Below are 27,941 nucleotides of genomic sequence, written 5' to 3'. Positions count from 1 at the left end.
ACTTGAGCATCCGTAATCTACTGTTGACTCTAATGTACGCACAAATTTCTCCTCAATGATAATGAAGATTTTCTGCATCTTCAAAAATGTGTTGTTTAAATAACTCTTTTATTTTCTAATTTCTAATGTAGCATTAATCTCAATAAATGTATTATCTTCACTGAGTTCATTGAAAATTCATCTTTTATAATGGTTTATTCCTTTAAAAAATAGAGATATGTTGCAGGGTAACAGGGACTTGATATGTTTTAGTACTAAGATTTCTATAAAAAAATCATAACTCAGATAAATAATAATTGTCCTCTTCACTTTTAGTTTAAAATTAAAATACATATCTATATACATTTATTATTTGTCAGCAAACTGTTTGATCTGAAATAAGCATTTTAGACGTTCTTGTAGTCAGCACTTTAGTTTTTACATGAAATATCATTGATAAGTTCGTTTTCTGTAATAATTTAATGTTTATAAATGTTTGCATTATTCGAAATATTAAGGTTTTTTTTCCCCCGAAGACAGATTGAACATATTTCAATGAGTACTATATCATCTCATATACCTAAGTAAACTTGAAATTTAGGATACTACCGAAACTAGAAAGTCTGCTTAATATCTGAATATTTTCCTCTGACATATGTATTACTTCAAAATAAAATCTATAACAAACGTTTTGATTAAAATTTTAAAATTATCAACTTCAAATTTATCTTCAGTAACATATCCTCTGATCCATCGTTTTTGCGTTAGATATGTTACGCTCGTCCTGGACTCCATGTTCATGCTATACTGACTTATTTAGCAGGGGTGTGCTTCTAACAAATAAACCGCTCCAACGGAGTAATCAAGAAAAACGACAGAAATTGACACTACAAAAGTTTTACCGTCACTCTCACGAACTGGTTAACCGATACTATATATATATTAGTCTCAACTCACACGCAACATGTTTACGTAGTCTTAGATATTTAGATATTAGAATAGTAGTCTTATCTGTAATAATATTAATTAAGTCCTATTCCCGATTGTGACATTATGACTGAGTGTGGATTTGCATGGCGGTTGGTGCATGTATAGCAGAAGACGATTACCCAATCGACGCATCCGGTCTCGCTCCTTTGGAGTTCATGCATTTTCTCATCACTTGGCGTCCGTTGTCCGTCGTCCGTAAACTTTTACAAAAATCTTCTCCTCTGAAACTACTGGGCCAAATTTAACTAAACTTGGCCACAATCATCATTAGGGTATCTAGTTTAAAAAAAATCTGTCCGGTGACCCAGGCAACCAACCAAGATGGCCGCCATGGCTAAAAATAGAACATAGGGGTAAAATGTAGATTTTGGCTTATTTTTTTGAAACCAAAGCATTGAGAGCAAATCTGACGTGTAGTAAAAATATTTATCAGGTCAAGATCTATCTGCCCTGAAATTTTCAGATGAATCGGACAACCCGTTGTTAGGTTGCGGCCCCTGAATTAGTAATTTTACGGAAATTTTGCCGTATTTGGTTATTATCTTGAATATTATTATAGATAGAGATAAACTGTAAACAGCAATAATGTTCAACAAAGTAAGTTCTACAAATAAGTCAACATGACCAAAATGGTCAGTTGACCCCATAAGGAGTTATTGCCCTTTTATAGTCAATTTTTCGTAAATTTTTGTAATCTTTTACAAAAATCTTCTCCTCTGAAACTACTAAGATGAATTTAACCAAAGTTGTAAACAATCATCATTATGGTATGTAGTGTAAAAATTGTGTCTGATGACCCCGCTCGCGAACCAAGATGGCCGACATGGCTAATAATAGTACATAGGGTAAAATGCAGTCATATATCTAAACCCAAAGCATTTCGAGCAAATCTTTCAAAAACAAAATTGTTCATTAGGTCAAGATCTATCTGCCCTTAAATTTTCTGACCATTCAGGCAACCCGTTGTTGGGTTGCTGCCCCTGAATTGGTAATTTTTGAGAAATTTTTTCAGCTTTTGGTTATTATCTTGAATATTATTATAGATAGAGATAAACTGTAAACAGCAATAATGTACAGCAAAGTAAGACCTACAAATAAGTCAAACATGACCAAAATGGTCAATTGATCCCTTAAGGAGTTATTGTCCTTTATAATCAATTTTTAACAATTTTCATAAATTTTGTAAATTTTTACAAAATAATTTTCACTGAAACTACTGGGCCAAGTTCATTATAGATAGAGATAATTGTAGGCATCAAGAATGTTCAGTAAAGTAAGATCTACAAACACATCACCATCACCAAAACCCAATTTTGTCATGAATCCATCTGTGTCCTTTGTTTAATATGCACATAGACCAAGGTGAGCGACACAGATTCTTTAGAGCCTCTAGTTATTTGTTCTCTTGGTTTTTCTTAATCGATTAATGAGATTTGAACATCAGTAAACGACTTTTTTGTCTATACTTGGCGGTATTTGGACATTTTTTCGGAATTTTTGGTTTTTAATGCTCTTCAAGATCGTATTTTATTAAGTCTTTAAACTGTTTTGATACGACCGCAACTGGCGTAACAAATTAAAAGCCAAATATCTTTGATGAATTTTTATAACCACTAGGTCGATTCAACTGCTGGTGGACCTTTCATCCTGATGATATCACCATCTCGGTAGTCAGCACTTTTTCTTGACATGAAATAACTAGAGGCTCCCAAGAGCCTATGTCGCTCACCTGATTCTACTTTGGTTTTGGAAATCATGTAAAAATAGATTAAAACCATAACAGATACCCTAATAATGATTGAGGCCTAATTTGGTTTAATATTGGCCCCGTAATTTAATCAAAAGCAGAAGACTTTTGCAAAGTTTACAGAAATTACCAATAAATTCATTGAAATTGTAGAAAATGACTTTATAAAGACAATGACAAATCAGCTACAAAGTAACAACACTTGGTCAGCACCTCAAAAGAAACATTCATACCATGTTTGGTTTCAATCCATTAAACAGTTTTCTAGAAGAAGACATTTGTATATATTTCCCTTAAGGTCCTTTGTTAAACTAAGTCCCCCGTTGGAAGCAATCTTCTTTGATGGATTTGCTACAAAGTAACAACACTTGGTCAGCACCTCATAAGGAACATTCATGCCATGTTTGGTTTCATTCCATTCAGTGGTTCTTCAAAAGAAGACTTTTGTATGTATTTCACATAGGGTCCTTTGTTAAACTAAGTTCCCCGATGGCAGCCATCTTGGATGATTGATTGGCTACAAAGTAACACTTGGCCAGCACCTCATTAGGAACATTCATGCCATGTTTGGTTTCATTCCATTCAGTGGTTCACTTAAAGAAAACATTTGTATATATTTCACATAGGGTCCTATGTTAAACTAAGTCCACCCTGGCGGCCATCTTGGATGATTGATCGCCTACTAAGTTACAACACTTGGTCAGCACCTCATAAGGAACATTCATGCCATGTTTTATTTCATTCCGTTTAGTGGTTCTCTTAACGAAAACATTTGTATGTATTGTCCATAGGGTCCTATATTAAACTAATTCCCCCGCTGGCGGCCATTTTGGATGATTGATCGCCTACAAAGTTACAACACTTGGTCAGCACCTCATAAGGAACATTCATGCCATGTTTTATTTCATTCCGTTTAGTGGTTCTCTAAAAGAAGCGTTTGTATGTATTTCCCATAGGGTCCTATATTAAACTAACTCCCTCTCTGGCGGCCATCTCGGGTGATGGATCGGCTTCAAAGTAACAACACATGGTCAGCACCTCATAAGGAACATTTATGCCATGTTTGGTTTCATTCCATTCAGTGATTCTCAAAATGAAGACATTTGTAAATATTTCCCATAGGGTCCTATGTTAAACTAAGTCCCCCGCTGGCAGCCATCTTGGATTATGGATCGGCTTCGAAGTAACAACACTTGGTCAGCACCTCATAAGGAACATTCATTCCATGTTTGGTTTCATTCCATTCAGTGGTTCTCTAAAAGAAGACATTTGTATGTATTTCCCATAGGGTCCTATGTTAAACTAAGTCCCCCGCTGGCGGCTATCTTGGATGATGGATTGGCTTCAAAGTAACAACACTTGGTCAGCATCTCATAAGGAACATTCATGCCATGTTTGGCTTCATTCCATTCAGTGGTTCTCTAAAAGAAGACATTTGTATGTATTTCCCATAGGGTCCTATGTTAAACTAAGTCCCCCGCTGGCGGCCATCTTGGATTATGGATCAGCTTCAAAGTAACAACACTTGGTCAGCACCTCATAAGGAACATTCATGCCATGTTTGGTTTCATTCCATTCAGTGGTTCTCTAAGAGAAGACATTTGTATGTATTTCCCATTGGGTCCTATGTTAAACTAAGTCCCCCGCTGGCAGCCATCTTGGATGATGGATTGGCTTCAAATTAACAACACTTGGTCAGAATCTCATAAGGAACATTCATGCCATGTTTGGTTTCATTCCATTCAGTGGTTCTCTAAAAGAAGACATTTGTATGCATTGCCCTTAGGGTCCTATGTTAAACTAAGTCCCTTGCTGGCGGCCATCTTGGATTATGGATCGGCTTCAAAGTAACAACACTTGGTCAGCACCTCATAAGGAACATTCATGCCATGTTTGGTTTCATTCCATTCAGTGGTTCTCAAGAAGAAGTTCAAAATGTAAAAAGTTAACGACGACGACGGACGACGGACGCCAAGTGATGAGAAAAGCTCACTTGGCCCTTCGGGCCAGGTGAGCTAAAAATGATGTATTAGTTTTCAGTAAATTAGCTGTACCAAGTCAGGAAAATGGCCATTGCTATATCATAGTTCGTTTCTGTGTGTGTTGCATTTTAGTGTTGAGTTTCTGTTGTGTCTTTGTTTTATATTTGATGTTTCCCTCAGTTTTAGTTTGTAACCCGGATTTCTTTTTTTCTCAATCGATTTATGAATTTCGAATAGCAGTATACTTCTGTTGCCTTTCTTTATGAAAAAAAAATGATTGTTTTAAACAGTGAGGTTTTCCTACCCCAGGCATAGATTGTCTGAGCCTATTTTGGCACAACTTTTCGAAATTTTCGGTTTTTAATGCTCTTCAACTTCGTATTTGATTATGTATTCAAACTATTTTGATTTTAGCGCAATTGATGAGTCTTGTGAAGACGAAACGCTCGTCTGGCGTAAAATAATATAAGCCTTGTATCTTTGTCAACCACTGGTGGTGGACGTTTCGTCTACGAGGGTATCACCAGCCCAGTAGTCAGCACTTTTGTGTTGATGAAATATTATCTATATGGTAAGTTTCTGTAAATTTAATGTTTATGAAATGTTGAATTATTCGAAACATTAATCTTTCTACCCCAAGGCCCCTTAGCTGGTTTTTTTTTTTTTTTTGCATAACATTTCGGGATTTTCTGTTTTTTAATGCTCTCCAACTTCGTACTTGATTTGGCCTTCCGACTTGCTCGATTTGAGCGCTACGGTTGGTTCTCATGTAAACAAAACTAAAGTCGGGAGTATCAAATTATAAACCTGGTATCTTTGATGAGTTTTTGTTATTACAGTAGTCTCGGTTTTGAAATACTGCAATTTAATAATTTATTTCATACTCTCCTTTTTTATAATAAGATTGTAATTTGAAAAAGATATGTCATAATGAATAACATATATTGGAAAAAAGGAAGAATACATATATTCATAGAGATATTAAAAGATGTTTTCATTTCCGTAACATCAACAGGGATTCATGTTCAAGCAATGAATGATGATATACTTATTATAGATAAAAACAGTGTAAATGATTTTGTTACTAAAATTAAATTATAGATTCTGCTGAAAAGGCCTTTGGTGTATTTAAAAACATTGTAGTCATTCGAACATTTATAATCTGAGCTCAAATCAAGCCGGAGTGTCCGGAGAGAACAACCGACCATCGTTAGGAAAACTGACAATCCTAGTCAATTAAGATTGGAGTCGAGTGCATCTGCCACTTGCGGGATTCGAACTCACAACATCAGTGTTGACTGGCTAGTGATACAGTAGTTCCGACTACTTAGACCACTCGGCCACCGTGGCCCCTAAATACAGTTGGAAGGCCAAATCAATAACGAAGTTCAAAAAAGCATTGAAAACCAAAAATTCCGAAAAGTTGTGTCAAATCATTGCCTGGCAAAACTGGAGTGTTTCGAATAATTTAAACAACTTACAAACAACAAATTGCAAAATATCCAAATCTATCTGTAATAGTCTTTTTTTATTCGAATACGACTCAATTATGATTACTTTGTGAAGTATTGTAGTACATCAGAATTATCTGTAATAAAGGGTCTTCATGGTTATTTAATAATTTAGTCAAAATAGAAGCAGCAGTTCTTGACATTAGTATAGGATTTCATTCTGCAAACAAACTCTAAAATGGTTTGATAGATTGGTGAAAACTTAGCATTTGTATCTTATCTTAGAATAAAGGTCAAGTTACAGTAAATGGGTTATTTTACAGATTTTTAAAAGATTTTGTCTACAACTGCAGTATGTTAAACTTCCAAATAGAAAAAAATAATGCATTTATTTTCTGAAATGTTATTGCAATAATTCATTCAAAACATATGTAAAGAAAGCATGTACAATTGCTGAGATCATTCTTAAATTGGTTTATATCATCAAATCTCCTAATCTTCTTTCCTTTTTTTTTAAATTTATGTACTTGGTTTAGGGAAAGGAGATTTTTAAGATAATCTTGACAAAATTTTTTAAAGATTTTACCTACATTCTACACAAATGCTGAACTAGCTAAAATTTGTATGTATCATTTTCACCAAAATCTGTGACATGGCCAATTTCCTGCCCATTGATCGTAAGTAGTTCAACAAAATCTGTTTTCCTTGCTATGACCTTAATGACAGAGGCCATAACTCAGAATGCTAGAACAAGACTCTGGAAAATCTAGTTAAAGTAGTTCGTGAGTTATAAGATACTATATTTCCAATCATTCTTTTGTCTGACAGTAGTGATTGACTAAATTGATATTGAATTATCAATTATGACACAAATTCTAATTTTCCAGTAAAAAAGAAGCAAAAAATACCAAGGAGATTCAAAACTCATAAGTTGTAGAGAAATAAGTCCACAAAATACTACATAGAATAAGAAAGACGTAGGAACATGAACTCCATCAAAAACTATGTCATCTCAAGTGCTTTGGAAGGGTAGGCAGATCCTGCTCAATTTTGGTCCTAAATGCTCTTCAATTTAAATTTTAGCCTTTTATATTTTTTGTATTAGAGGGTCACTGATGAGTCTTTTGTAGACGAAATGTCTGTCTGGTGTAAAACAAATGAATCCTGAAAAGAAAGTTCTGACAAGCATATAGTAAACAGTATCCAGTTTTGAATTGTACTGTTAACATTGTTTGTTTGCAAAAGTCTTCCTGTGGTAGTTGGATAAAGTCTTTTACCAAATGACCTGTTTTGTTGAATGATAGAATCTGCAACTTATATTCCATCTTACTGTAAAAGCAGGATACCCACATCAATGTTCACAGATATTATCATTTGCTGGGGTTTTTTTTTGGTTTGGCTGATTTCTTATGTAGCAAACATCTTATATTCATATAAATAAAACCTTTGAATTAAAAAATTTTATTAGTTTTTGTGTCATAAAATCTGTATGAGATTTTGAATTTTATTCATCTCTTGTTGAGTCCAAGTGTTCTTTGGAAATGAATCTTCAACAGTGGACCTGAAATGACAAAAAAATTATGACTGTGTATCTTCTGTTATATAATACACACACATATATAAACATTTGTATTTTTTTTTAGATAGCACTACCAAAGGGACAGACATATATAAGAGAAATTGGGTATATCTATGTATAAGACAGCAATAATGGTTAGATCAGTAATTTTCATAGTGAACACATTCATTATATAAAATATTAGTATTGTTATTCAATATTACAAATTTCAAAGTATTTTTTTTTATCTTAACATTTGATAATATGAAATCAACTTCTTTTTGGTAAAGGGTTCAATAAATATATTGAAATGTAGCAAATTCTTGATTGTTTTATAATAGAAAAGCAGTTTGAATTGACAATTTTTGACAATGGAGTATTTTCTTTTAACCAATACATGTAAATCAATGAACACATTTCGGTGTATGGTGTTTTTCTTCATTCCTTATATATAATTTTATATTCATATGTTTTTCCTTAATTATTTCAAGTTCGTAAGACTTGTTTTATATACAAGTTTTTCCTCAGGCAAAGTTTTGGCTATGTTTTTAGGATATTTTTGGTCATATATTTCTTCAATTGTTTCGGATCTTATACATCCTAAGATTTTCAAATAATGGGCTTTGAGTGTTCCTGATGCTTTTCATACAGAAAGTGCTACGGACGCATGAAATTTAAAAAGTAATGTTTTCATTGTTTTTTATTAAACTTAAAGAATTTTCCTATTTTAGTTCTTTGATGAATGTGTAGCAAATTTTTGTAATATAAATAGATATGTCTTTATTTTACAACTTAACATTGAAGCCATTTTCAATAGTTGAATGGTTGTTGTAAAATTTAGGCATAAGTAGTTTACCAATGTTCAAATTCCATAAATCAATTAATAAGACAAATCAAGGTAACAAAAAAAAGCTGAGGGAATTGCATGAACTCCGAAAGGAATGAGACTGTGTGCCTCTACAGGGTAAGCATCTTTTGATATGCATGCAACACCGAGCCATGCAAATCCAAATTTAAACACAATCAGTAAAATTACAGAAAATTACAAAATCTGCGACTCTTTTCACAAAAAATCTTACGATTAAAATTGATCGTAAGTTATACTGAAATGTGTATGACTTACGAGTATTTTTACTCTTAAGATTTTTTGTGAAAAGAGTCGCAGATATCTAAAGATCTAAGACTGTGAAAACATGTCGCTGGTGAGTACAGACACAGACATATTGAATTGGTCACTAAATTGATGTTGGTGATTATAAAACTTATGTATTGTTGATTTAAGTCATTCTTCCTCCTTACTCTGTTGGAGCAGTTTTTGTGTAAGGAGCACATCTCTGTTAAGGAAGTCTGACAGTGTACAGTGTGAACTTGCATGAGCGTAACATGTCAAATTAGATATGCAAATGCCGTATAATGGGACAGAGTGTATGTTACTGCTGAGAAATGGGAAGTTCACAATTGGAAAGTTGAAATCATCATGTTTATCATTGATTCTAATTTGAAGTAATCCATCGGTTTCAAGCTTCATTTTTTTTTTAAATTTGGTCTTCTATGAATTATTGAACCTTGTGCATGTAAAATAAAATGTGTTATGTCCAGCTGTGCAGTAAAGAAAATAACATAATTATTCCAAATAATTGAGTAAACTGCAGATCAAGGATGCCCACCATTATTTCAATTCCTGTCAATCTCTCACATATTAATTAGAAAAGCCGCAGTTATTTAACAACTTACATGGTAAAACTGGAGTCTTGTGTGTATTCCATGGCATCTACAGTTCTCTGATCTGAACCCTCTTCTACTTTGTCATCAGGTATTGTATCTCCTAACCTTAAACTGTCATATGTAATATTACAACCTGGTATACAACCAATAGGAAACTCATTCCAGTTTACAAGGTCTAAAAGAAATAATAAACTATTGACACAGAGATATGTCTCACCTTTTTGTAATTTTGATAGTATAATGCAAATGTTGAATCTTATTGGCAATATTAAAACATTTAAACTATGCAAAACATTCAGAGTCAATGAACCATGACTGAAGGTGCAGGGCCAAATAACCTCCATGAAAATGAGACATGCTAAAGATTAGTTTAAACAGTATTTATTAATGAAAAATTACAACAATAAAGTATTACAATGTTACATGAAATTCAAATACCGGATTCGGAAACAAGTTTGGAAAAACTTTTATAAATCCGTCTCCCAAATGCTAAAGATTATATAACTGCAGATACTTATCATAAGTGGCGAGCAAAAACTGTAAATTTGAACATTTTTGTGTGATCATATTACGGGGTAAAATGAATGAAACATAAAAAAAAACAACACTATAAATCTTAGGATTTTTATCAGAGATACTGTATAGCGGGTTATTTTCGCGGGTGTAAAATTTCACGATTTTCATTAAATAAAGTGAACGAAATATTTTGGCGGTTCTTATTTTGTCGGATTCAAAACTTTTATCAATACCTTTGCATGTACACTTTGGAATTAGCGGAATTTATTTTGGCGATTTTGTTCTATCCGCGAAAATAAGCGAAAATTTACAACCCGCGAAAATAACCCGCTATACGGTACTTGTTGAACTTTGGCACCATATAAGTCAATAACATGACCATTTCTAACTCCAAGGGACAACAATGTCATGAAATATATTGTTTAAGTATTTGTGAATTACCAGTAAATTTACAAAATTAATTAATTATTTTCAACTGAATAATCAGCAATAATTTGAAGAAAACTGTCATCTTGGTAGGTAATTGGCGGTTTCACAACTTGTCTATATTATTTGACATATTATCAAAGTTTTAAATCTACTACTAAAACTATATGCAGACTTCTAGATGTCTTTATTGGTTCTCTTTTGCTGTTTGGTGGCTGTCTCATTGAAGTATATCCCCCATCTCCAATTATTCATTAATCTTGTTTTTGGTCTTTTGTGTGTTTTTTTAAACTTTTTTTTAAAGTTTTATAACACATACAATGAACTTTGTCAATAATCATGAATGCTGTTTTTTTCTGACATTATTATACTGTCTTTCTGTTTTTATACAACAAAAATAACCAAAATATATTAAGTCCTGATTATAAATATGTTAGATTATTTCTTTCTGATGTATTCTTCATGAAAATACTAAAATATTAAATGTAAAATCACTTTATTCAGGTGTAAAATTAAAGATTCCCTCCCCAATTATAAATATACAACTCAACTGAATGATTAATAATTTGAAAATTTGAAATAAAGGTAGACAACTCCTGTTTGCAATAATTCTGGACAAAACATATAGATTTAAAAATCAATTACTGTAAATTCATTAATATTCGTTGGGATTCTAATTTCTGTGGATTTCGTAGTTACATGTGAACCACGAATTCAAGTGTTCAACAAAGTCAAAATTTTCTATAAGCTTGTATGCAGACTTGTACAAAACCACAAAATCAAATTTCCTCAAAAGATACAATGTTCCTGCAATCCACGAAAATTGGTGTAACCCACGAAAATAAATGTATCCACAATATATAATTATTCCCTGATTGTGAAACAATATGATATTTCTGACAATAAGTCTATCTTTGGTAAATATCATGTGAAATAAGATTTTGTGGCTGGTAATCTAAAAGTGAAGTTAGATGTACAAAACATGTACCCTCACATAAGTTTGAATACACTTTATACAGTTATGAATTACCAGAGCTACAGGCATGTAAAAGTACACTCCAATCTTACCAATTAAGAGGCATATAAAGTAGTTACCTGTAAATAATTTCCATGATTCTGAACTAGTTTCTTTTACTTCACCTACTGGCAAATCTTTAACAAAGAAAATTATTCACATAAGTTGTTATAAAGATTTATTTCATAGATGAGCACACATATACTAACTATTTAGTTTTTATTTGTTTGTTCAAGATAGTGGTCATCTTTTAAGTAGTTGCACTGTGCAGGTTTTCTTTATTGTGTGTTTTAGATTTATGACAGGTAATCTAGATAGACAAAAGGGAAGGTTTGTCTACACACAAAACTGGTTTAACCCCATCACATTTTGTGTGTGTCTAGAAAATGAGTTGTTTGTTGTTGTTTTTCTTGGATTGTTATGTTTGGATTTTTTTTTTATTTCTGTTTACAGAAGAACTCTGCATTAACCTTTGCATAATACTCTATCTATACATTGATTGATTAATTGTTGGTGTTTAAAGCCATTTTCAGCATTATTGGCTATATTGTGGCAGTCAGTTTCTTTTTTGGTGGAAGAAGGAGGAGTGCCCAGGTGGAACCACAATCTTTGGCAGGAAAACGATCCAAAATGATTTAATTTTAATATACCTATTTTATAAACATACCTGTCACATGGTAAATTTCCTCTTTTTGAATGGAATTATCATGTGATGAATAGATATCCATTATTTGTGTCAGCTGATCAGCCTTATTTTCAGGTAGCAGGTAATTAAGATCAAGTTTCTGCAGACTGAAAACATATAAATCAATGATCCCTTATATTTTAATTCTGATTGAAAATAATTGTGATTTTTTAAGTGTTTGTATGTAAACTGCTGTAACATTTTTGCATAAAACAAATCTATAATGTAGAGATTACTTGAAATGAAACATCTGTGAGATATTTTGGTGTGTTTAATTGCATTTTGCTCATTCTTTTGTATCTTATGATTTTTTTAATATATTATAATAGTTAGCAGTTATTCCATGACACCAATACTATACTTCAATATAAATGTATTTAATTTCTGTTCATACAAAAAGCTGACAAAATATAATTAACACAACACAATCAATATATCAATCATTGACCATGGGACAATATGATGGGTGCCATAATAGTAAATGTCTTCTACTTTCCCTGTAAAAGGTGAATTAATCTTAAATTTAGTTTCATGATTAAATATTGACTGTCCATGTTCCTATATGTGTTATTTTAATCTTTTGACTGATTTTTCGATTATCCTAGTTTCACATTTTAAAATTTTTCTTATACTGTGAAAACAGAATTCACATCTCAATATATGACAGCCAGCCAGCCAATAAATCAATTTTTTTCGTAACATGAATGGTAATTTTTCCTTTGATCTTCGAATGAGTTAATTTCTGTTAATTTTAGAGGGGTGCGTTAACTGAATGATTTTTTAGTTATTGCACTCTCCAGTCCCCCCAATGACCACTTCTCGTTGGAATAGCAAAGAATGGGAGGAGCTTAAACCAGTGCTCTAACTTCCATCTCATTCCTTCGCCTCCTTCGCAAAGTAAATAATGAAGAGAATAAAACAAAATGTAATAGAAATGACTATAACTTTTCCTACTGTTATTTTGGTAGAGTACCTGTTTTTATCCTGTCGCAATTAATAATATTCTAAAAAACATATGTCACTGGATGTTTAGTAATTTTCTTCCTTTTTATAAAGGTCTATCTCCGTGAATAGATCGTGCTTCAAATATTTGTCCCTGGACCTTACATGCATTCAACAACCATTGCAATCAATTAACCGTTCTTTTTCCAGTTGTTGGGAATGGGAGAATAGTATTAATTACCTTCATAATTGGTATAAGAAAATGTTTCCTTCTTTTCACACTGTTAAAACTCCTTTGAAACTACACGTTCTTTTCAGGTTTGAAGGCAGATAAATATGAAATAAAATTTTGCAGCTACGCTTTTCTTGAAATAAATACGTTAATTGTAAAAGGCATGCTATATGTTTCTGGAGACTAAGAATTGACATAAAAGTTTGGCTACTGCTGAGAATTTTATAAATTCTACCAATACTTACAGACACAGTACACTGTATTGGTCAAGACTATTCAATACAAAATCAAAGTACTCCACTATTTGGTTCAAACCTCCTGCAATGATATGATATATTAATACATTCTAAATTTTAAATTGTAAATATTATAAAGACACATTCCTAACTTGCCTACATAAACAATACAGTATAAAAATAAGAAGATGTGGTCTGCTTTACTGTTATGTTTTTTTTTGTAATACATGTATTTCTGTTTCTCTGGATTCATTCCTTTTCGTGGGTACTAATTTTTGTGGATTGGGGAAAAATTGTTTTTTCAAGGTTTTGTCAAAGTCACCATTCAAGCCTTTAAAAATATGAACTTTGTTGCGCATTCAAATTTGTGGTTTATCTTTATCTAATAAATCCATGGAATTGTACTCCACAAATAATAACGAATCCACAGTATCCTTCCTCATTTTAAGACCAAAACTATTAAAAATGTTTTAATTGTAAACCAATACTGTGGATTCATTTACATCCGTGGGTACAAACTTTAATATATTGAGGAAAACATGCATTTTCGTGGTTTGGCCAAAATCTACATATCTATTGAAAAGGTGTAATTCGTTGATTATTTAAATTTGTGGTTCACCTGTACCAACGAAATATCCACAAAAATTGGTATCCCACATATAATAATGAATCCACAGTTATCAAAAAGAATTTAAGTTTTAATGTTTCAATTGTTCTATTGAATACCTAATTCCAATGTCACAAAAAAATCATTGTAACATATTGTGACATTCTTTAATCCACCAGAGACCAAAGGTGAGTTATGTCAGTTGTCAAAAAATGGAAGTTTTGGAAATTTTACATTATAAGATCATTTTATCAACAAACATATAACATATTACTGATGAACAGTGTTAACATTGCATAATTATAAAGATAACTTAGTCACCAAAACACCCCTTTAGTTGTAAAATCAACAAAGTTCTTTTATACGTTGTAGAACAATATGATTTTCTTTTAATCTCCAAGCAGATTTAAGCTTAGAGTATCTTACCTGTATCAGCCAGGTGGTAAAGAAACGATGAAATAATTCCACAAAAACCATCGGTAACAGGTAAACACTTCAGCATGGACAATGTTAAACCACACTGGTGATAAATCTTAAGAACTGGCTTCCAGAAAGATAAAATGTCTTCTGGAAAAAAAAACAATATTTAAAGTACACAATCAAAGATCTGTGTATCCAGCATAAAATGATTCCTTTTATTCATTTTCAGTTAAGAAAAAATAATTATATAACAATGGGACCGCAAAAATTCAACATACACAAAAATGTCTTTCTGCTGCATCTTTTTTATTTTCTATATCTTTCATTTTTTTCAGTTTAGGACTAAAACTTTTGATATAAAAAAAATCTTTTTTTACTAAAAAAATACCAAACAAATTAAATATACTAAAATATTTAAAAAAAAGGGTTTTGGTTTCAGAATTTTATGTTGGTTGAAGAAGTCCTTTTTAAATCTGTATATATATATATAGTTGATCACAACAATGCAATAATATAATATATAAAAACTGAACATCCTGCTATTAAGACTAGTTCTCTATTCCATGTGCAAGAAAATTCTGCAGTATTTTTCCAATACAAAATACACAGGCACTTGGTAATCATGGTAATGACCATCTTTTGTCTTTTCCATGTTTACGATATTTTCAGTAAAATTTCTTTAATATAGAGGTGTTCTCGATTTTATCCCTACAATTTACAATTACAGTACTTTATTTGTGCTGTCCCTCTATTCTCATTTTCCACAAGGCAGAAAATATGAAAGATTCAAATTTCCAACATCTGATTACCGTCTGCACATTTTATGCACTATGATTAATTATGGTTTACATGAAAATTAGTTTATTTACACCAACCTGCATCAACATTTTTTTTAACTTGACTTTCAATAATTTTTGACATTGATGTTACAGCTTTCTGCCTGAAATACAGAAAAATAATCTGGTAGTTTACATTAAATACAAAACAGATTTCTAAAATAATTAAAAAAAAATAAATGTGCAGTAAAATATAAGAAAGAGAAGAGAAAAACTTGTGCATTACCTCTTAGACAAATCTACTCACAGGATAAGTAATAAATATAAAAATAAGAAGATATGGTATCATTGCCAATGAGACAACTATCCACTAAAGTTAAAATGAAGTGAATGTAAGCAATTATAGGCAACCGTACAGCCTTCAACAATGAGAAAAATCCATACCGTATAGTCGGCTTTAAAAGGCCATGACATAAAAATATGAAACAATTCAATTGAGAAAACTGAAGGCCTAATTTATAACAAAACAATTTACGAAGAATAAATATGACAGACATGAACCAACGACAACCACTGAACTACAGGCTCCTGACTTTGGACAGGAACTAAAAAATAAAAGTTAATTTCAATTCATTTTGAGACCAAAAACCCACCACAAAATGAAGCAAATTATTCTCTAGACAATTTTATTTCCAGTTAACAACAATAATGGTAATTTGAGCTATAATTGTACACGTGAATTCATTTTTATCTCAAAAGTTGACATGAACTTTTGACTTGAATATGAATCAAGACACATTTGAAATATAACTTCTTAAACATCTGAACATCAAACTTGAATTAAAATAAGTGAAATATTGTATTCATTTGCATCTTAACCTAAATAAGTACTATAAATACATACCTATTGCGTAATAATTCTACTTCCACATTCTTCAATATTTGTGTTGTCTTACTTCCCCTTTTCTTTGATGTAAGTGACTTCTGAAATTAATTTGCAATTAAAGATTATAAATACATTGTGGAAGGATGGTGATTCATCTGCTAAAAGTTCATCCCAACATTTTGTACATACCGTAGAAAGGCTTGTATAGTTCGCAGTGGTACATAGTCCGCACCCCCTTCTCCCCCCGAAATTTTAGGTAAAAAAACTTTTTGCAACTGTTAGAAAAGGTCTAATGAAACTCCGGTAATTTCAAATCCTGTGCGGTCGTTTGCGGTATTTTCTTGGAAGAACCTGTTTTCCATCATCAAACAGAAGCTGAAACTGCTTGTAAATGATTCTAGACCGCTTCATGATTGTTAAAATAAGTTTAATTCACTTAAAAAACAATTTAGAAACTTGTGTATGTTTAAACAGGAAGTTTAAAAAGCACGTGTAAAAGAAGAAATTAACCGGTGAGAGTCGAAATCCGTACATAACAGATATCACTATAATACGACTTTGAAAGTAAAACAGTTCCATCCTTTTGTAAAACAGTCTTTAATATATCTATCACATTAATGTTTGAAGGGTCTTAAGCTAATACAAACCATATTAGTCAGTATGAAACACCAAAACGGAACGAACAATAACCGATTACGTTTTGTAGTTTACAAATTCTAAGCTGGTTTACGGTTGTCTTTTTCACTATGTTTGTATCGTTTCAATCAAGCAGATACCAGTTTATTTCAACCAATGCATTGAAAAGAAACGAGAAATTTGTAATGAAAGGTTTAGTTTTTATATTTATCAGTATTAAATTTGATATTGAATAGAAATAACTTATTAATATGGATGAGTTAAAATTATTAGTTTGAAAAATGATAAGAGCGCCCTCTACAATAGAAATAACAAAGATGGCGGAACGTAAACAAACCACCTCGCCCGCGAAATTGAAATTTGTCTCTTATTTCTTGCTTATTGTACTCTATACTCCGCACCCCGTCTGGAAGGTCCAACTTTGGAGAATAAAACCGCGGACTATACAAGCCTTTCTACGGTAGTATCATAATGTGTAACAAGTTTTTATTTTTCATGAAATATTTTCCACTGGACATTAAGCAAGTAGTAATCAATTAATCATTCTTATTTTGTTGAAAATGGTTTAATTTGAGATAAACTCACAATCCTTAACCAAGGCCAATAAAGCATAGCGACCTCCTTTTGCTATTATGCCGACTTACTCCTCAAGAAACATTGCTATCTTATAAATATTCCATTGAATGGTGTGAACTGAGTAGGGACTACATGGACAAAAATGATAGTTGTTGCTGAACAGTATATGTTCAAACTAATAAAACAAACCTTAATTTTAAAACTACTAAGCATATCTGAGATATTATCTTTGACTTTGCTGTCTTTATCTTTCAATGGATGGTCTTGTTGGAAAGCCATACCTGCCATCTGCTTTTCCCAATATTCATCCTATTAAAAATATGGTCCAACCTTGAAATACTTTTAATACAATATAATTATCTTTGTTTAATTTTATTTGTTTTAGCAATTTACTAATGTATGGACTTTCATTCATATTCTTGTCACAAATTGTTCATACTCATCAAGGATCTGCAATTTTTTTTAACATTTTCAATCAATTTCATTGAGATGGTTATAAATAAACTAAATCGATTGTTTTATAAGAAATAAATCTACCCTGGATGTATAAACTTGATAAAATGTTTCAGCTTTTTGAGATTGTTTATTGCTTTAAGATTGTTTCTAATTAATGGTCATATCTATGTAATCTCTGCATTACAGATTTGTGTAAGGACTGGAAGTCAGCATTTATTATTATATCATTTAGAAGAATTTAGAAAAGTGATAATTCACTTGTTTTCAAAAACTTATATTACATGTATTAGTAATGTTTATATCATGATTTTCACAATAAAATATCTTTACACTAAAATTGAATTATACACAATGAAGTAAATTATAGCACAATGAAGTAAATTATACACAATGAAGTAAATTGTACACAATGAAGTAAATTGTACACAATGAAGTAATTGTACACAATAAAGACAGAAGTATACAATGAGTTAAATTGCTTTTATATCCTCTGTACATTCAAGTTTCTCTTCCTTTTTTCATTTGCAACTTTTTTAAATGAGTCATTTAAAACACATAAATATTTTCGTAAGACATTAAACAATTCCAAGTCCATATCAAATTTCAACACCGACATTGGAAAAAAAGTTATACAAAATAAACAATTTTGAAAAATATAGTCAAAATATGAACATCATTGAATAACATAATTTTTAACAAGAATAATTCAAATTTGGAAAAGAACAATAACTTATATGACAGGAATAAAAAAAAAGTTTATATTTACATTGATAGGTTAAAAATAAATTATATGTTAAGACTCAATACATGTATAATTATTACCTTTAACCACTGAATACACCAGTCTGCAGCTGTCTTCAGTAAATCTAATGATGGCAGACGACCATGTGTAGCATCATGTCTTAAATTGACTATCCATTCTGGAACTCCCAACTGTAAAACAAAAGTCCTTTGTAATTTCTGTGATTTGTATATTTCTAATTAATCAATAACTGTTTTAGTTTTAAATCATATTTCCAATTTATCAATTACCATGATTACCTTTTAGTTACAATTTATAAATTATAATGTGTGGCATAATTTGGTCATACCTCTCCAGCAAGTCTATGAACAGCCTGCATATACTGCTTCACTTGGCTTCTTTCTGTTATATGATTCACAAACCTAACAAAAACAAACATTTTTTCAACTGTCAACCAGAACTATGCCTTAAATTTAGAAGTAAAAATATTTCAAAAAGACTTACTAGGTTTTGAGGATAACCTCAATGAACATGTAAGCTAGTTTTTCTAAATCAGTAATGTGTTAATATGTACAAACATATAACCTAAACTTTGAGTGAATTCACAAAAAATATCTCTGCTCCACTCTTACAACAGACTATTACCACACATTGCAATATTGAAGTAAGTTGGATTATCTCCCCTTATTCAGTTTTGTAAATAACCTGTATTAACAAGTAAGCTAATTTACCAAATTAAATTAATAATGTGCTCTTTTATGTATACATATAAACTATAACTGAAAGTGAACTCACATAACGTTTTCTCTGTCCCTCTCTTACAAGAGTCTATTACCACACATTGCAATATTGAAGTGTATCACATGTATCAGTTCGATTATCTCCCCTTTAATATATAGGACCATGATAATATTCCTTCATGCACATCCACAGGTAGTGATCTACAACTGTCTTAAATTTTGTCAATATCTGTCTAGACATTTAGGAGGGGGTATAAAAATAGGAATGAATATGCATGGTCTTAATTTCAACTAAAAATCTGATGAAAAACTAAATTATTATACTTTTCATCATATATGCAAAAAATTTAGTGTATGTTTTTGAACAAAGAATATACCTCATCTTATTAAGAATGAAGAATTGTAAAACACCTACCTAATAATGGCTAAACTGTATGCATTCCTGATTGAATCTTCCATATTCTGACCAGATTTCTTTCCTTCATGTTCATTTATAAAAACTTTAATCAGCGCCTCTGTACTTTCTACAGCAACAGGCAGAATACATCTATAAAAACAATTCTTAAAACAACCTTTGTACCTCATTAAACAAATTGGACAATACATCTTAATAAAAGAAAGTAATTTTTGAACTTGTGTCGTTTTCATTGGCTTTGTCCTTTAACATGTAGAAGTTTTATTTAAAAATGTCAGATGGTGGACACTGCTTTCAGATTATATTTTACATTTACAAGTTTTCAAATATTTATTTATATGTGTTTTTTTATATGACTGTATGTATGTCTGATTGTCATATTACTTCATTAAAAGATCAAAATATAGACATCTCATGTGCAAGTACTATTACAATAAATATCACATTACATATGTAAATTTAAGAATATGTCATTTATTAAAAATATGCCAATAATCATGATAATAAAGTGTAGAACAGCATACTTCCAATATAAGCAAGTTAGAACCTTTTTAGAAATTGTAGGCAATCTTTAATATTGTATCATTACTTGTATCTATGAGTCTATGATGTAGTTGGCAATTATACCAAATGAGAGAGTTAAGCTAGCGCTAGTCTTTTTACTGTACAGATTTTAACTACTGGTATTAGTCTTTTATGTACATGTAACTGATGTTATGACACTAATCAATATTAAAAGGGGGAGGGTTGAGTGCTAAAAATACTTGATTACTACCCCATTCTGCCACATAATATTCTATCAATTTAATACCTGCTTTTCCAGACATTGATTCTTGCTAAGGCTTGTTTTTGTGCTGATGTACAACCACCAAATAACCCATGGTATACTGCCTCAAATTCACAACTGTTGATATATACATGAAGATAAAACATTAAACACGAAATAATTTTTTTACATTAGTGTTTATTATCCTGAGGTAAAAATCCCTTGTGTCGACATTGATCATCACTCTGTGTGAGTAAACGATCACTATGTTACTTAGTAATTTAAAGTGTTTTGAATTTTGGGTCTTCTATGCTCTTCAACTTCGTACTTGATTTAGCCTTCTAACTTTTTTTATTCGAGCGTGACTTATGCACACCTGCCAACCCTCCCGTTTTGAGCCAGAGTCTCCCACACAAACGAAAAAAATTCCGTAATCTCTGCATATAAGTCCACTCACGTATGAATGCATTCCCCATTCGGATATTTTAAACTAGAATGACTGGAATTTTTCATTACTGTCAATAGAAGTAATCAAATTGGAAAACTATGGAGAGTAGTTTTTATGTTCGATTTATAAGTAATCAAAAATCCTTTCTGCCATGTCAAATCCTACAAGAAACCTTCATTTGCTTCTGGTGGTCTGTATGATTTTAAAATGCATGCTAAGAGTGAGACTCACAATATGGCAGTGGAGGCTAAAAAAACCAAAACAAAATCGATGGGGTTTTTCTTCCAGAAACCGAACAATAAATTTGACAGTCAACTTTATCATGGCTGAAACTTTATTTAGTAATGAATTAAAGAAATAAAGCAGATTTATTAAGTCTTATTGGTGTTTTGTAAATTTATATAGTGTACAGGTCATATATTTAGCTAGCAAATATCATTCGTGTACAATCTAGTCAACATAAATGCCTCTGATAGACTAATAACACCACCAAGATTTAGTCGTAACCTATTTCCTGTAGTTGGTACATAAGGGAAATCAATTATACATATTTTTGAATTGATACATGAACTATAAAATGCAAAGTACACGACTGTCAAGGAATGCATGTCGTTTCGTACCTGGTCGATTCATAACTACGTTGTTTTGTAACTGAGACGTTTCGTACCTGGTGTAATTATATATGGTTATAACTTGATTGATTTGATTTTTGGTGTTTTAGCGTCACTTTTAAGCACCGCTTTTGGGCTATTTGGTGGCGGCCAGTTTTTATTGGTGGAGGAAGCCGGAGTGCCCGGAGAAAACCACCGACCTTCGATAGGAAAACTGACAATCCTAGTCAATTAAGATTGGAGTCGAGTGCACCCGCACGAGCGGGGTTCGAACTCACAACCTCAGTGTTGACTGGCTAGTGATTACAGTAGTGACTACTTAGACCACTCGGCCACTGAGGTCCCTATATGGTTATAAAGTGTTAGTTTAAATTAATTAGTTTAAATGAAAAAAGTTTAAGTTATTATTTAAAAATGATCAAATTGTTCATCTAATAATAACAATATTGTTATATTTTTGATTTATAAATTTCTTAAATCTTTTTAATTATTAGCTAATTGACTAATTGGTAATTACGCTCTGTGACAGCTTTTTAAAATGGATTAATGACAAATAATGACAGGTAATAAAAAGTAATTACAGTAGGTGTAAAGTGATTAAGTAGATTAATGGCACACGACCTATGGCACACGACCTGAAAAAAATAATTATTTTCTCCTTTTTTTTTCACTTTTACATGCAATTGCATAACCCTCCTCCTTTTTCACCCGAACTGGCCGTGGACCGGCGTTGGCGGAGTTTACATTAGCATGTGTTGCTAGAACTGTCTTCACAATCTCTGGTGATCCAGTAAAAGCATGGGCTGGTAATGCCGCTTGTGCTTTGACAGTTGATTAAATTGTTGCCGCAACCACTGAATCAGGTGTAGAAGGATGATTATGTGGTAGTTTGCCTGGAACGAATTTGTCACCTATTTGGCTAACGGCTGCTGGACACCTGTCATACCTGCCAACTTTCACGATTTAGGCGTGTACTACACGATTTTGACCCTTTGTCACGATTGCACGATCGGGATCGTGAAAAAACCTCTAAAACACGATTTTGTGAAAATCTACACGAAAAATATGATTGTTCCCGATATTGAACTGTTCCCAAGGAAAGACAATCGTGATCAGCCAATCAAATTCTGTGTTTCTCATGATCAAATTAATAAGCCAATCAAAAATGTTTTCTCTTAAGATTATTCTAACATGCTAGATTTTGAACTTGTGTTGTATTCCTCTGTGCAAGGATTTGTATAGTGCTCTGTGTGTTAGTCAGAATTGTAAAATCGTGAACATGGAAGGTTAATTTTCATCGGCAAGGAGGTTCTTAAACAGCTTAAGAATAAAAGCATGGCTGATTGACAAAATTCAATGATGCAGTACTACCATAAAGATAATAAATAGTAGTTTATTCACTAATTTATTGACATTACACTTGCTGTAACATATGTCATTTTTGTATTCAATTAAATAACCAAATGGGGCAAATCATTTAAAGTACAATGTACTATACATTTTGTACTTCATTTTTCACAAGGACGAAACAAACAGGTACGGAACAAAACCCCAAATGAGGGGTATATCCCTTAAATGAGGGACTGTCCCCTAGACATTATGACAAGGGGTCATTTTACTGTTGTAAAAAAGAAAAAAGAAAAATTTAGATTTTTTAACTTAAAAGTGGGAAAATTCATTATATTTGGAACAACTTTAAAGTCTTTTCTAAATGAGAGGTCCAATTATTTTTAATAATAAACATGATAAAGAAGATGAAAATCCAGGAACATTACAAAATTCTTGGACATGTTTTGACCATATAATACCAGATAGATGTATAATTCTTTAGAAAAAGTTTCTTCAAATAAGATAGATATATGCTCATTTGCACTTAAAATTGGTTTTTAATGTCCTTACATTGAGGGGTTACCCCTCATTTGGGGTGTTGTTCCCAACCTGATAAAAGTCCTTCTTTGTGCATAATTTTAAATTTTAAACGTCAACAATCATTTAATATCCTAACACAAGAAAATAAATCCTGGTCTTCTACAAAAATGTAGCTACAGATTCATCTTTTCTACTGATATATTAATAATAACTAGAATCATGCTAATAAGCTTAAGAAAAAGGCTTGTAAGCTCATCATACAAATATGACACTTTTTCTAGACCACAAAACAGCACGTGCAAAATATGTCGCAAAGAATTGTTGTCGCGCACTAAAACCCCCATGGGGACTTTCAAAAGTTGGCAGGTATGACCTGTTATTTTTACCTCTTACACTACACCACCACCAGGTCTTTTCATTTTGCTGCCTTTTAACAGTGAAAGAAAAACCATCACTAGAATAAAGCTTATGCTTACCACGTTTGGTACCTTGGTATAATATCTTGTAAGTAATTGTGGCAGTTGCATCAATGTCCTCCATAGGGTCGTCAACCGAGCTGTCAGACATCAAAGCACATGGCAGAAGACTACAGTACGCACAGAGAGTTTGTAATCGCGAACTCTAATCACGGATTTCGGAGTGTAGCGGTGTCACACCGCGAATCACGGATTATACTCCCAATTTCCTCCAAAGATTCTCTCCCAACACCGCGTGGCTGTTAATTGGTTTATTGCCCATCGGATGTACTGAAAATTAATGACGCGTGACAACATAATCGGATTAGCCAGATTTATTACCTTTGTACATTTAATCGATCTTGATTGCACCTGTGTGCTTTAAAACACGGTATTAAAATTTCCTTTCTTTGACAGATAAAAATGTGACATTTTCATTCAAAATAAGATAATTATTCTTGTATGTATTTGCCCCATGTCATTGTCATTTGAAATAAAAAAAAATGTGGATCCGATTTTTACAATCTACACATTTTCACAGAGGATCTCTACCAACGCCCAACAGGAACTGAACGACATGCATCCTGTTTTCATCTACCATTTATGTATATTGTTGACCATGGACGAATAAATAATGTCCAGGTTTATGTCCTGTGTTGACTGAGAAACGTAAAATTAAAAGGCTGGTGTTCGTTTATTCAGAAAAGGATTATATTTTAGATTCCGGTTAATCAATTGTAAAAGGACCTTCTAGAGCCTCAATCTTAAGGCATACAAATGTCAATCATTCCAAAGCAAATTTAAACCTCGAATGAATTTTCACACGGTAATCCAGAAAGGTCACCTGAGTTTGCTGTTACGTGATAATATTTCCCGCCAAATAAAAATCTCGTGGACAAAATTGATGTCACTATTTTTAGCATTCAATATTGTGAGCGGTCAAGTTCAAAGTTCAACCACGGACTGTTGATCACTGAGATGTGTATCGTCTTCCCACGGCAATTAATTTCTTTTAAAAAAATTTAAAATCACTGTCCTTTATACAACACACAAGTTTACATTCATTGTGCGTAAATGAATATTATGCAACGACGAGTTGATGCAGCTATAGAAGTATTCCTGTTGTAGCCGAAATGTAACTATTTATCCTAAAGTAATGCCGTAGACTTATTAAGCATAACGAATGGTGAATAGTATTTTCTTTTTTACTTGCATATACAAATTTTGAGACACGTAATTTTCTTTAAACTGCTCACTTTTATATTCAGCGTTAGTTTCCGTTTATTTTTACGCAAGTATGTCTCTTTTCGTAAATAAAATAATTTACCGATGAACTTAAACAATGTCAAAATCAAGTATAGTTTTTGTTATAAAACTTTAATGCAATTGAAAGAATTAACAACAACATTCTGCTTTTAAATCTTTAATTTAATTTCAAGCAATTATGTAATCGTAAAATGAAAATGGCGTGGACTTATTAGCATAACGAATAGTGAATAATATTTTCTTTTTTACTTGTATACAAAACTTTGAGACATGTAATTTTCCTTTAAACTGCCCACATTTATTCAGTGTAAGTCTTCGTTTATTTTTACGCAAGTATATCTCTTTTGTAAATTAAATATTAATTTACTGACCAGAAAAAAAAACGAGGTAAAAATCAAATATAGTTTTTTTTTAATAAAACTATTTTTAAATGTACAGTGTAATTGAAAGAATTAACAACAACTTTTTTACTTTTAAATCTTTTATTTGTTTCAAGCAATCAGAAATATAACCTGATTATCAATAGACAGGAAATACAATTGTTTAATTACATAAGTAATCTCACATACCTTGACTGTCGCGTGCCGGTATAGATCAGAAGGATTAGGGCAATTAATTACCTGGTGTGACACCGCGTCACACCGGACTGGGAGAGATGTCGCTAATACAATAAACAAAAGGTAGCGAATTTACGCGGAAGTCGGAGGGAATACTCCCAAATTTCTCCGAGAATTTAGGGAGGGATGTCGGAGTTTCCTGGTGTCACACTAAGAAAAAACTTGGTGTTCGGAGTTTGGGAAGCCTTTCGCGAAATTTGTACTGTAAATACTTTGATAAAGACGGGTACATCTAAATGATGATGGACAATTCAAATTTTTCTGTTCTATTGGCATGTGTGCAAAACTGTACTTGTAAATTTATGTGCAATCAATTATTTAATAAATAAATATAGATATATATATATATATATACATCAGTTGTACATACATCAATAAGTCTTTTTATTATTTTTTACGTAACCTACTACTCATATTGTTCTTATATATTGTTATTATATATTGATATAAGGTTACAAAACGTCTCAGGTACGAAACGACCTAGTTAAGTTACGAATCGACCCGGTTACGAAACGACCCCTGTCAAGATGATAAATTCGCCGGACACAATACCAAAAATTTTGGCCGAAACACGTGTCTCTGATTTAAAATAAAGTGGTAGATCTTATTTTCTGTTTATTGTTTAACATTACCTATTGATCCATGGAACAATTACACTATTTGAAGGACCTTGCATGCTTGAAGCACCCACGTTGGACTACGAAAGATCAGAGAACAAAATTTGTAGAGGGGAAAGTAACGATTATTTTTGTCGGGTCTTCTTTTACTTTTTTTTAACGTAAGTCCTTCCATTTACGAAACACCGCCGCATGGGGTTCATATAACGAAACAAATATTTTTCTTATGTAGGTGTATTATATCTGATGGGAAGCTTTTGGAAGTTTCTTCATTTTGGTGTAGGAATAGTTATAGGTGCGACCAATGATGCTATGGCTACTACGACTATTGAAAAAAAGTAAAATAACAAAAATTTCGAACCTCAAGGGAAATTCAAAACGGAAAGTCCTTTATAAAATGAGAAAATCAAAAGGTCAAACACATCAAACGAATGGAAAACAACTTTCATATTCCTGGCTTGGAAAAAAAACAAAAAAACGTAACAATAAAAACAAAATATTGTTACGTTGGCCACTATTTGCCGGAATGTTAGGTTGGGTTAGGAACCATATTAATTACAAGGCACGGGCTACGGTTACACTGAAATGTAACAATAATAAAAAAGTTATTGTTACATTGGAGACTAATTGCCGGAATGCAGGGTTGAGTAAAGAACCGATTATTTACAAACGTAATAATAATATTTGTGTCTACGGTCAAGGTCAAGGAACAACTGAGACTACTATAACACATTTGTTATAGTAGTCTCAGGGAACAGTAAATGGGCTATATCACAGATTTTGGTAAAATTTTGCATACAACTTTGGCTAGTTGAGCTGTAACTGAAAATCGAAAAAAAAAAAAGGCATTTATCTCTTTTATTTTCTAAAATATTGCTGATTGAATTTTGTCAAAATAGGTGAACATTTGTACCGAAAGCACATAAAATCGGAAATTCAACAGCATATGATTTTTTAAGAAAAATCTATGTACTATAAAATGAAGATTTGATGATTTTAAGACAAACTTAAGAACGATTTTCGTCGATTTTAAACGCTTTCTATACAAATATTGACCTATTTTGAGCTGGGACATAATATATTAGTATAATAGTCCCTGTTTTAAGAGAATTTAATCGGTAATATTCCAACAAAATAAAAGAGATAAATGCATTATTTTTTTCTTTTTTCATTTATAGTTCAACGAATTTAATTTATAATGACAGCTTCAGCACATTCAGTATGTGCTTTTGGTGCATGTTTTAGTCCGACGCACACAAAGAACCGGATTTATGGAGAAGGACTGGGACCCGGGCCCGGGTCCTCTAATGGTGCTTCATATATGATAAATACATCGGACTTTTTATCGCTCCAAACGTTGACTTGCTCCCCCCTTTTTAAAAATACTGGATCCGCACCTGAATTGGAAGTCTTCGTCACTTTAAACTTCAAGTTTACTTCATGGATTCATGCAATTATTTAAAATTCGTATTGCTATTATGACCCATTGATATGTATATAGGAAGGAAAAACCTACCTTTGATTTGGACGTACTCCATCTGCTTTTGAAAGCGT

The 27,941-nt window shown here is 32.0% G+C and overlaps 1 protein-coding gene across 1 annotated transcript; it reads right to left on the bottom strand.

Annotated features, from left to right (window-relative positions):
- Positions 1-7,594: 7,594 nt before the first annotated feature.
- Positions 7,595-26,497, bottom strand: LOC127724067 (uncharacterized). Its single transcript, XM_052230856.1, has 14 exons — positions 26,403-26,497; positions 20,550-20,642; positions 19,739-19,870; positions 18,933-19,005; positions 18,664-18,774; positions 17,575-17,694; positions 16,192-16,271; positions 15,387-15,451; positions 14,518-14,658; positions 13,494-13,566; positions 12,057-12,181; positions 11,470-11,526; positions 9,442-9,607; positions 7,595-7,710 (listed from the first exon to the last, which is right to left on the bottom strand). Exons 1-14 carry the CDS (start codon positions 26,444-26,446, stop codon positions 7,626-7,628), a joined length of 1,365 nt encoding a protein of 454 aa, XP_052086816.1. The 5' UTR covers positions 26,447-26,497; the 3' UTR covers positions 7,595-7,625.
- Between the last annotated feature and the right edge of the window lie 1,444 nt (positions 26,498-27,941).

Source organism: Mytilus californianus, unplaced genomic scaffold (assembly GCF_021869535.1).
Source record: "Mytilus californianus isolate M0D057914Y unplaced genomic scaffold, xbMytCali1.0.p SCAF_14, whole genome shotgun sequence".
Taxonomy (NCBI): Eukaryota; Metazoa; Mollusca; class Bivalvia; order Mytilida; family Mytilidae; genus Mytilus; species Mytilus californianus.
Note: the sequence above shows the minus strand (reverse complement) of the source record. Positions and strands in the feature narration are given on the sequence as shown.

Coding starts and splice junctions, on each gene's coding strand:
- LOC127724067 (XM_052230856.1), bottom strand. CDS start 26,446: ATGCAAGGTCCTTCAAATAGTGTAATTGTTCCATGGATCAATAG. Junction 20,643..26,402: donor ATTGTTCCATGGATCAATAG/GTAATGTTAAAC, acceptor ATATATCAACAG/TTGTGAATTTGAGGCAGTAT. Junction 11,527..12,056: donor GGAAATTTACCATGTGACAG/GTATGTTTATAA, acceptor TCTTTGTTAAAG/ATTTGCCAGTAGGTGAAGTA.